This window comes from Rutilus rutilus (genome assembly GCF_951802725.1).
Source record: "Rutilus rutilus genome assembly, chromosome: 2".
NCBI lineage: Eukaryota > Metazoa > Chordata > Actinopteri > Cypriniformes > Leuciscidae > Rutilus > Rutilus rutilus.
In genome coordinates, this window is record NC_140210.1 from 24,971,085 (window position 1) to 24,983,254 (window position 12,170).

General features: G+C 36.8%; 1 protein-coding gene across 1 annotated transcript; it reads right to left on the bottom strand.

Moving 5' to 3' along the window:
• Positions 1–9,054: 9,054 nt before the first annotated feature.
• Positions 9,055–11,571, bottom strand: LOC311279244 (uncharacterized protein; the record flags this gene model as incomplete). Its single annotated transcript, XM_084390602.1, has 6 exons — positions 11,498–11,571; positions 10,237–10,278; positions 10,097–10,147; positions 9,641–9,761; positions 9,383–9,535; positions 9,055–9,285 (listed from the first exon to the last, which is right to left on the bottom strand). The coding sequence occupies exons 3-6, from the start codon at positions 10,120–10,122 to the stop codon at positions 9,055–9,057; spliced, it is 531 nt and encodes a 176-aa protein (XP_084246728.1). The 5' UTR covers positions 10,123–10,147; positions 10,237–10,278; positions 11,498–11,571.
• Positions 11,572–12,170: the final 599 nt, after the last annotated feature.

Here is a 12,170-nt window from a genome sequence, read left to right on the forward strand (position 1 = left end):
GATAAACAAAAGAACCATAAGGGGGATATAATGCAAGAGGAGGAAAGGGTACTGGATAATTTGGAAACATCCATGGGGAAATTCCATTGCCTTGCCCTTGACTAGGAACTGGCCCACCGCTTCTTGTTACATGCAGATGATTGGCTGGATAGACTGGATACGATGGCTGTTGGATTAAGGAGCAAGGCGGAACATTGCCAAACTGAGTTGGATTTCTACTCATTCCAGGAAGATTCTCAGAGGACTGGGACTGAGAGTGAACATGCCGTGTAACAACAGGTTCCGTTAACGTTTGTGCCTCAGGCAGCCATAGAGAGCAAGGCTCTAATGATCCTTCTTGTGGCAATGGTGTAGGCAGCTTAGATCTTGGTGGAGGAGGGAGAGTACTTTGTCTGCTGAGTTGAGGAGGTGATGGAGGTGGATCAATATCATGTCGATTTGCCTCATGTTGTCTTAGGCATTCACCCAATTCATGAACAAGAGATGCTCTAGAATTTTCATCCTCTTGATTATGTTTAACAACAGGAGATGTTGTCCTGGAACTCTGTTTTGAACTGATCGAAAAGGAAGAGTTTCGACTTGTTCTCATTCTCTGGCTCAGTTCTGACAACATTTCTTTTATTTGCTGTACATCTGCGGCAAGATCCCTCACCTCAGCCTGAGTTTCAGATATGGCAGCTCTTGGTGATACTTCCCGAAGCACATGATCAGAAGTGGTTTGTCCCTGGGTGCAAGCTGGTTTTCTTGACTGAGTCAGTAAGTAATCCTGATGCCATCTGGGGGAGTTTGATATCCGTTTAGGTCTTTTAGAATCATCTTGATCCATCCTAGCAGCCTCTCCGGCTCAAAGGACCATGTAAAGTTTTGAATGTTTGGTTCAGGAAATGTGCTACCAGGATGGTGTGTCCATTAAAACACAGGGGTCCAGTACTCAGTCCATACTCATTTTATTGCAACAGATCATAGAGTTGTATGGTTTCTAAAATAAACAACAAACAGAATCTTTAACACCACAAAACTTCAATAGTAAATCATTAATCTCATAATCCAATCCTAAACAGTTCAACATCAAACTAGTAAGAACACTGAAACATAAGTAGAGTAATCACATAGAACATCTCAGAATTAGACTCAAACAGAATCTCAAGACATTATGTAACAGATCAAAAGGGCACAAACTTACATTGTCAGGAACACATCAACTCTACAAAAGGGCTCTCATCAGGAGAGAAAGGAAGGACAGTCTACCTCCATTGCATGTGGCACACACAAAACACACCAAACACTAGTGATTAAGTACACCTGAGGAGACTTAGCTCCTCCCCTGACTGGCTACGTCATGTGATCCATAGGAATTCTCAACAGAGGGCCTTTTTCTATGACAGCAGACACATGAGATAATGCCTGAAGTGAGGCATTATCTCATGTGCCTCTGGAGGAGGACATACATTTTACACTTCAGGAGAAAGACAAAGATGAGCTCCAGGGCAGATTTAGCAATCATTATAAAGGTGAGTTCAGTGTTTCCATGCTTAAGTGACACTGTTTAATAAAGCAGAAACATTATGTGTTATTTAAAGTGATGATTTTACTTGTTTTATTATTAAAAGGTAATATTAAAGGTTAAAAATTACCCACGGTAATAGACCTGCACAATATTGCAAAAAACTGATATTGCAGTATTTCATTTTTTCTGCAATATAATGCAATATGAAAAACTATTTCACCAAATTACTTAAATAGCTGTATTTGGGAAATAATTAATCATTCTAGAATGATTGGTGTGATTTTGTAGGGGTTTCTGCACAGAAAATAATAAATTGCAAGAATAGGTAAAAAAAAAGTAACAAAGATGTAAAATAAAAATAATCCACGGAAGTCTAATTTAGGTACAGAAATTGAGTAATCAACTGTAAAATGACATGGCATAGTCCTGTCATAGCCTGACTTCACAGAGGCCTATACTGCAATATCACTACCACAGATAAGTATGAATGATAAAACAATATGTTCATGGCTTTAATGCATCACATAACATGCTTGTTTATTACAGTGTGTCAGGTTGTGTGTGTCAGGTTGTGTGTGTCTTGCACCTGTTTTATGAGGACACCGTTTTATGAGGACATCATAAGTACATGTTCCTGATGTTTAACTTGACTACAGAATCTCAGTGTGTTGTGTTAGTTTGACAGAATCCTGGTCTATGAGGACACTAGTTTTACCGGGACACACATAATGGAATATTAGGATCGATACTGATAACCCATAATTCACAGCTCATTGTGGCTAATACCGATATCGAAAACTATTTGTGCTTGTTAGATTAAATATAATCATTGAAGAAGTTGGTAAAAATAACAACCTCTGTTGAAATTGGCTTTCAATAAGTAATACTAAAATTAGTATTTATTTGTCTTTTATATTTTTTTTATTTGCTCTTCTTTCCTTTTTTCAGATGATAACTGAGAATAATCAGATGAAACCTGAACAAGATACAGCAACTCTAAAGGTATCTAAGAAGTTTATAATATAAATGCAGGGTGAACTAGTATAGTTTCTCTCTCTTAATACAAATAAAGTATTAATATATTTATTTACTTATTTACTTTATTTGTAGAGGCAATTACATCAGCGGATGTTTTTTAGACTTTATTAAGCTTTATTAAATCGCTCCGCACTCAAAACAAATCTTTATTGTATAATTACTTTACTCATTTTAAGACTTTGTTTATCTTAATTTGACTGCAGTTGTGGCAGCATTATTTGGAGAAATAAAGTATGATATCTTCCTGGAACAGTAATTTAATTTGTTTCAACATTAACTAAAATTATATTATGACTTCAAAGTGAAAGAACATAAATGTAAAGGCCTCAATAATAGATTTAATAAAATATGACGGGAAAAAAGCTTCATAATTTGTTTTCAGAAATGCATAAACATACCTGGAGGAGGATCTGCTCCAGCCCTGTTACCTCACTAACTATTTCGTCGACTTGGGTGTCGTCAGAGTGCCACATTGCTGCCACATATTATTTCCGCTATTGCTATCAATTTTATGTACAAAATATGCCTTTATCCACATAAAATTGATATAGCCTAAGCCTATCATGACTATCATAGGCCTACATCTACGTTCAAAAAGCTGATATAGCAGCCCCTAATGGACATGTTATAAGATCAAATTCTAACCATACTATCCTACAGAAAAACAGATGAGTCCAGAATATGAACGCAATTTAATTACGTAAATTAAGTAGCCTATAAAATAAACAAATTATTGTGGCATTAATTAGCCCACAAACAATATTAATTTTTAATCCTAAACTAATTTATTTAAAGAAAAACACCAGCTTTCTCTAGTGTCGTGTTTCAGCCGCCCAGCCCACACAGCGCTTATGCTACTCGCCGTAGAAAATTCACGATTTAATTTGTTAAACATGAAGAGGACTTAACCGTCTGGCATGGCCACTCGCCCTAACGTTAACCTAGATAAATGTTTGCTATTATTAAGCGCATATCCAAGTGTTTGTGCGGAGTGTGGAGCGCGCAATGCATGACATGGAGGCGCCGGTGCCATCACTCGCATTTTCCTATCAACAGTGCGGAAACAACTTAAAATACTCCATCATTTCTGCTCATACAGAAAAGAATAATACATCAGTCGCAACTACTTTTATTTGTGTAAACCCACAACAACAAGAAAACGTTGTGCTTTTGTAAAATAAAAGGACGCGCTTTCATGATCTCCGTGAATTGGCGCGCATCTCAAAAATGAACTGAAAAAACAGCGTATCACTAGCCTCACATGAGAAATATATCTAAAAAGCTTGAAATGTTCACCAACGAAAAAAATCACATAGGCATAAAAGACAAAAGCATAAAGTAAACAGTTGGAGTTGGATTTTAATTGCAAGTAGCAATACTTCTCTTATGTCATATAGGCAATAACAGTTGACGGCGCTAGCCGAATGACATTATTCAAAAAATGGCCACGAATCTAGTGTCTAAGCCAAATACTGTGTCGCCTATTTGGGAACATTTTGGCTTTGAGGCAGGTGACAAGGGGCAGCCGGTGAACTTGGACAAGGCAGTATGCCGTATTTGTCGCAACAATGTATCCGCGAGGAAATACCACTAATTTAAGATCACATCTTAGAATTAACCATCCTGTGACGTTTGCCGGACTTTGGTGCAGCACACCAACCTGGCCGGCGACACCCTGGCTGTGTGGCGTGAGCGTCTCAGCTGCTGCGTGGCTTATCCATTTTTATTTCGGCTCCCATGTTAACAGGTTAGAGTTTGCACACTTCCTGCATGAGACGCATGAGGAAAATGCGTGCATGCTAGAAATAGAACTGACGCCTATTTTTCACGCAACAGGCACGCGTTTAGGAAGCGTTTCCAGGCAAAATAGAATAGGAAAAGATGTTTATATGTCATTTTGACACGAATAATGTATCGGTTCCAAACCGCGAGATTTGTTGCTTCTTCACCGCGGTAAGAAAAAATCCCATATCGTCACAGCCCTAATTTTATCTCTTAAAACTCATCTTTGATCAACAAAAAGAAAAGGCAAAAGTCAAAGCGCTACTCTTTAATTTTGTTCCTAATGTTTTCAGGTGCATTGAGAAGTACAGCACAAGGTAAAGAGGCTTCCAAGGTAGACTTTTCTGAGGCAGTCAAAAAATGGTTGCGTTACGCTCCAGACAGAGATGGTGGCAGTGGCAGAAGATCATCTGTTATTTAATTGTTAATTTTTTTGTGTCAATCTAAATTAATTACAGTTATTATTATATAGTATATAGTATTGTTATATAGTTTAGGTAATAATCTGTGTATCTAATATCTGTAATTAATCTGTATAGGCCATCATGTTTCTCAATTGTTAAAATACGGATAAATTGTGTATACTTTGAGTTGTTAAATTAATTATAAGTATATTATATGTTAATTGAAATTATATGAAAAATATTAATATGTAATATTACAGTATAACACTCTTGGCTTTTTACTGAAATATTTAAGGTTTAAACATTTTTAAATTACCCCAGGCTGTTTCAGTGAGAAAAGTTCTATAGGGTAAATAATCAACTAAATGAGGTAGGCTACAAATATAATGTTACATTGCTTGTAGTTATAATAATTGTTTGAACTATTATGCTAACAGATATTGTGGTCAACAATACATTTTATTTATTCATTTTATTTCTCTATAGGTCTATTTTGAGGTATTTGCCAGCAATGAGACTGACACCATACAGCAGAGTTATTCGTTCCACTTAAAGGTATTTATGCATGCATGTATATCTATACTTGTTTACTTATTAATGCTAAATGGTTCAGGGGCTCAACAACTTTAGGCATGCAAGTTATTTTTAAACAAAAATCTCATTTTAACCCATACATGCATATAGCAGCAAATATAAATAACGACAAAAGCAATAGCCTACTTTGTGTAATAAAAAAAATAACAAAACTCGACCATTGTGGTTTACCTGACTGTTTTTTCTTTGTGAGGAAAAACTGTGTCTTTGTGCTTTGCAGGATTTATAGGTTGATTATATCTCGAAAGCTCATCACTCACTTGAACAGTGGATTTGGATTTCAGCCGTGCAGGTTGTAGGAATAGACGAGATGGTGGAAGACAACCGAGAGTTCGTAGGAAGCGTCATAGGAAGCATAGGAACTCGAACTTGAGGTAGGCTATTCTAGACAAACATACACGTTTTTTGCAACCTCATAAAATAAATAAGTTACCTCTCTGTGTGTGTGTGTGTGTGTGTGTGTGTGTGTGTGTGTGTGTGTGTGTTTGTACTGCTTCACCATTAGCGTAGCGATATTAGCATGTATTTCAATGTAAGTTAACTTAGTACCATCTGACATTGCTGTGTTTTGCTGTTGGTAACGTTAACTTATGTGTTTAATGTTGTCAGCTAACATTAGTTTAAAAACGCATGAGAGGTAACAAAAAGTGTGGGAATGAGTAAAGTGGTAAAACCGTCATTTATTCAGTTTACATAACCTCTTCAAACACTGATAACGATATTGAAAATATATTTGTTTACATTTTTTTTTAGATCAAGCAGCATTGAAATAAAATTATTTATCGGGGGAGAACACCCAACAGAAAGACCCATTCACCAACTACAGTAAGTCAATTTTACCCACTGTTCGAAAACCTAGATTAATAGTATTAAGTATGATTTTCATCTTTAAAATAAGACATTTAACGTTACTGATAGAAAGTAGGATAAAAAAATAGGATAAATACGGCTGCAGGTAAAATTATTTGATGGTTTGATTTTGGTGTACCATTTGGCTTTTTTGTGTGTGCTTCCCTTGCTATGATACACATTTCTGATGGGATTGCCATGCTTTAAGTGTATGTTTACATTTTTAATTATGTAGGCTAATACTAACAGTCTCAAAGATGACAACTCAGTTCATGTTGTGTGAATGTTATAATGGCAAACGTTTTTACAATTTTAACAATTTTTAAGATTGTTTAAAGGAATGGTAAAAACAAAACAAAAAAAACAGCTTTTTATGGACTATAATAATTAAGTACAATAATTTCTTCTTTCCCCCCTTCAGATTCGCAAAGGATCCAGATGATTACTGGCAATTTGGTGGAGGATTATTCTTTAGCTGCTACATTGCACTATCACTTCTGGTACAGATTCATTGGCCTTTTGTGTTATTTTTTTATTTTACTTGATTTAATAAATTACTTTTAATTAGTACAATGTATGGTTAGGATTCTGAATTAAAACAGTGTAATGTTCTCCACAAATATTATCAGAAATATATAATTGTTGAAACAATATAAACCTGCATTGAAAGATATAAAGAACAACAGACCTCAACCCTCTCAGCTCAACACCACAATTTGTTGATTTCTTCATCTGGTTTAAGGATGAAATCATGACCTTATGATTATAGTAACCGTAACTGACACATGGAGTAATATTACATTTTTTACAATTCCACCTTGGGGCTCTGAAGAATTTCTTGTGTAAATGTACATCTGAATACATAAAATATGTGTTTTAGAATGGATAGTGTTGTATACTTTGTTTTCTACCCGACAAATTGAACTGTAAAGTGAAAATCTTGTACATGATTTATTGTGTATTCAGTGTTTTTGCTTTTATTTATAGGATAGTAGCAGACAGCGGGCACGAAGTGAAGAGGAAGTGATGGCATCGGAATGGACCTCGAGCTGGGACGCTGTCGGAGCACTGCACAAGGCTGTCACATTTTATTGAGAATTTAAAAACTTATTTTTTTTTACTGTACACTTTAAATATTAAATGTTTAATTTAAGGGTTACTGTAATTGAACAAAAACTGTCTTTAAATATTCCATTTAGATGTTTACTTCTTTTAACATTACTTTGAAAACGCTGCAATTTAAAGTTTGAGATGGTTTTTCTTTTTGTATTTTTAGACTTGTTTTTTCAGAATAAAACTTTTTACAATCTTGAGCATGTGTTAACTCATTATTTAATGTGTTTAATTAAGCCATTGCCGCCAGTCATTTGACAGTTAACACTTTTTATTGTACAGTATGGACAGTTAATCACAAATTCAGTCAGCATTGTAATGATGACTCATGTTCCAACTGCAAACTAGTTTGTAATTGAATGTACAATTGTATTTTCGCATGATGAACGGTAAGACGGTGAAACAACGTCACAATATCAACGTTGATTCAATTTGCAAAATCGAAAGGTAATTCAACGTTGATTCAACGTCGACAGAAGACCATAACCCGAAAGGTAAGAGTGAAACGACGTCGCGATTTCAACAGTGAATCAACGTTGTTTTTCCGCGGTGAAACGACGTCACAATATCAACGTTGATCCGTTTTGCAAAATCGAAAGGTAATTCACCGTTGATTCAACCAAGGTACCTGACGTTGTTTCAACGGTGAATCAACGTTGAAATGCCGGCTGGGGTGTATCTGATATGAATAAAACTAATTATAATGGAAAGGATTATTATTGCCTCTTCCTTTGACATCAGTGTGTATTTTACAAACTCTAAATGTATTGTTTTTTAGTACTTATGTCTGAAACCTAAAACAAACATTATGTGGATGAAAACACTGAAAAGTTGTGATATATGACAGCTCTGAGCGCGCCTGTCTCTGGCTCAGCGCCAGCCAACGCGCGAAAGCACATTTGAATTTAGCAGTTGATCACGTCATGCACTGACCGTTCTAATCACACCGGTGCTCCAGGGACCAGCCTAGACTGATCACACCGGTGTGGTCGTACGTGCGAAAGGGTTAAAAAGAAGAAGAATGTATTTATGTAAATTCAAATATATTTATATATGAAATGTCCGAATTTTTTTTATTTATTTTTTTTTAACCTACGAATTTTTTTGGCGGCACCCCTGACACAGTCAGGGGTAGGGTTGCCAACTTCAGAAAAGAAAAATGCGGGACAATCGTGGTTCTTTACAGGAAAATGCGGGACACTCAAAATATTTGTAGGGTATCACACAGTATATGTCAGTTCAGGTTCGTATGTATTTAAAATGTTCTCAGATAAAAACACATTTGTTTTGCTTAACCTATTTATGTACAATTTAATTCTAAAACGAATTTTAGGGTCACACACAAAGTCACATTACACACAAACCATAGCTCAAAATAGAATTTATCTGAAATAGAAAGCTTTTGTAACAGTAGGCCTATACACTACATTTTAAAGAAATTAAAGAAAGTAATAGCATACTTTTCCCTCAGGAAGATTTCATGTTTTCTTGCGTGGCTGGATGTTGGACTCATGATGAACAATAATCATGTTTGAATTCACCAAACTGATTTGCCGAAATCAAAACCCAGCCGGACAGTGAAAGGGATTTGCCGTTAGCGCGAGTCCGGAACCTCCGGATCGAACCAGGAGCGACCAGACAGTAGAGGATTCTGTTCGCAAATCAAACAATAATCTGATATTCGTTATGGTCTGATGCGCGTGAGTGTGGACTGTGATTGGATGATGTGGTCGCGTGATCATTCTCAAGTGTCGTGTTGCTGTTGTATCAGTCAGTGGTTAGATCAGTGTGTAGCAGTCTCTTTAATCGGGACAAGGGAGGTCCCGTGCGGGACAAATAAATTAGACCCAAAATTCGGGACGTCCCGGCTAATTCGGGACAGTTGGCAACCCTAGTCAGGGGGCACCCCAGTGTGCCGCGGCACCCACTTTGAGAAAGGCTGGGGTAGATCATCAGGCCTTTCAGGGTGCACTCTCTCCTGATGTTTATGTTGTCACACTACAGCAGGGGGAAAATCAAGACTGAAATTAGCCAAATGCAGAAAGCTGTACAATAACTAGACAAAACAGAAGACATTGCATGCATTTATACTAACAGAGTCTGTGATCGCCAGGGCGTTTTTGATCTTTTGCCCCTTCACTCCTCCTTTGCTCTTGAAGATCTGCATCAGTTTATCTGAAAAGTGGTCCAGCTGTAGGAACATTGATTGCAGTGGCTTCGTAGTGATCTGCATGAACTCTGTGTTCACCTTCAAAATGAAAAAAAAAAAGAACAACAACACAAAAACAATTTCTTACTACGAAAAGAACCTAATAACGACTAAAATAAAACACTACATAACATGTTTACTTACTTCACTCTGCTGAAAAAGAGCTGGCCATTGATTCTTGAACACCTCTATCATGGGCATTGGCTGACGACAATGGGTTTGAAGTCTATTAATGAATGTGGAATGTGGATTGTGTTTCCGGTATCTGTGGGTGTTAAATGTCCTGTAAATATTACTTTCAAATGCACATCCTACAAACATACACTGAACTGTTTCATTATGCCTGAGATGTCCATTTATGTGTTGAAAATAATCTTTCTGTTGCTAGCTCCTTGCATGAACACACATGACACTGGAATGTTGTTAATTCTTCTGGCTTTGGAGTTTCCTGTTTAGCATGTATTTTGTACGTGTGATTAAGAAGCTTAGTCCATACTCCATATACTAAACGTGCATGGGCAATCTGTGTATGGACATGGATAGCGAAAACTGCCCCTAAAGCACAGATGAGTCTGCATAAAATGCTGCAGCAACAAATACCTGCTAGCTAGTTTCGATGGACACATTCTTTGCACTGCCACATTCACAATCCTAAAAAGAAGAATAAAAAAGTATTATAAGATACCATATTTAACAAATGACACAAGTAGCCTAAATCAGAATATTTGAATATGACTTACTATAACTAGGAGGTTGCTGTTCACCTGGTCATATTCATAAATCTGTGAAAGAGAAGATGTTGATTAGGAGTGGGAACCAGTACTCATATGAAAATATGCTTTTTGAGGTGAACTAATCCCTTAATATGACACTTTACAATTCTCTCAAGTAATTAAATTGATTTTAAAATAATTTAAAATGTTTACTTGGTACAATTGTCTACCAGCAATATTTAACCCAGTCGCATGAAAATGCATATCTATAGCATGCTTTGTGTTTCATCGCGCAGTTGATACGCAAAAATGACTTTTTACATGCATAGCCTATTTACGCACTGTAAACCCTTGGGTAGGTTTAGTGGTGTGGGGTACGTGCATATTATACGCCATCAAAGTGCATATGTATTATATATAGATAGATAACGTTAGATGCCTATTATTTTTATTTTTTATTTTTTGAGAAATGAATGGGAGTTCACAGAATACATAGATCGATAATTTCAACAAATATGCGTTTTATAGCATTAATCAAATAGCGTGTTTAATGCAAAAACAGACGACTATATCGTCCATTCTGTCACATTTTTCAGGTGTTCTGATGTAACGTTAACTTAGATTAACCCCTGTCTGTCACTTGCTCTGATTTACCATGGGCAGCTCAGCTACGATGTTGTAAATAGGTAGTTTACATGATAAAAGTTCTTAATATTGAGATATACGTTCTACCTTATGTAACTTACCTCTAGTTAATTATTTAAACAGGCCTTTGAACAAAAACGATGTTTTCGTGTATTTCCCCCCCACAGCGCTTAATGTCATATGGTGATTGTGAAACACGGAACACCTCACTTCATGATTTTATGCTGAAATGTCTTATTTTTCATGTTAGGCAGGTCAAATTTGATCAAGAAAAACGCACTGTGGCCAATTCAGCGTGAGTGAGTGACGCAGCTAAAAATAGATTCGGCGCCGAATCAATCGCGGCGATCGCAAGCCTCTAATTCATTTTATGACGGATATATCAATCCAGCTAGCAAGCCAATAAGTTAAGAACCAATTCTGCAGTTACAGTCAAATTCGGGATCGTTAGACTGGTCTAACACAGAATTTGCACGTTGTGTGAGTAAGTTGAGCTATCGAAGGGACACCTAAAACAATTCACCTCGCATAACTTTCACTGCTGTTGCATGCATATTTCACTCAAAATTATGATATAAGTTACACATCCTCTTACAGTGAGGTAAATTCTTTGTTACAAATACTCAAACAAGATAATACTTACCAATAACGAATACGACGTTGCAGTCCTTCTTGCGGCGGCAGACGATAAAATGGCGGCCACACTCTGAGCATGTTCTTCTCTGAGCTTGTCTTGCACATGCGCAAATGGCGCGCTCCGAAGCCAAATTAATTTGAGTTAAAGGTGCTGTATGTAACTTTTCTACTAAAATGAATCCTTTTTTTATTGCCTGTGTGTGAAGGGGTTGTAATCTCACATTAAAATGATCCACTTTGCGGGTTTTGCTATTACCTTGGAAAGCAAATATTCTTATTTTTATGTGAAGGTGCCAGGTCGGATTTACCGCGAAATCCAGTGACGTGACCTGCACGCGCGCTCCTGAGCCTCTCGCCTCGTCTAGCCTACTGACTTTGCACTCAACAGCGACGACACTGCAACTTATGACATGGACTTATGACTTATGCAACTTATGACATGTCTGATAATACCTGCTCCCAGCACAACACAGACTCCAACACAAACTCCACATATTGATAAAAAAATAAAAAAAGTTTTTTCTGCTGAAGCTCATAAGGCCAGACGTGGATCGGATGAACTTCGGGTGAAAAAACACGGCTCAACATCAGCAGGGCATTTGAATCATGGAGAAACCTTATCTACAAACCTAGAATGTACATTTCCTGAAGAAAATGTGAAGTGGTGCTTGCAGTGGCAA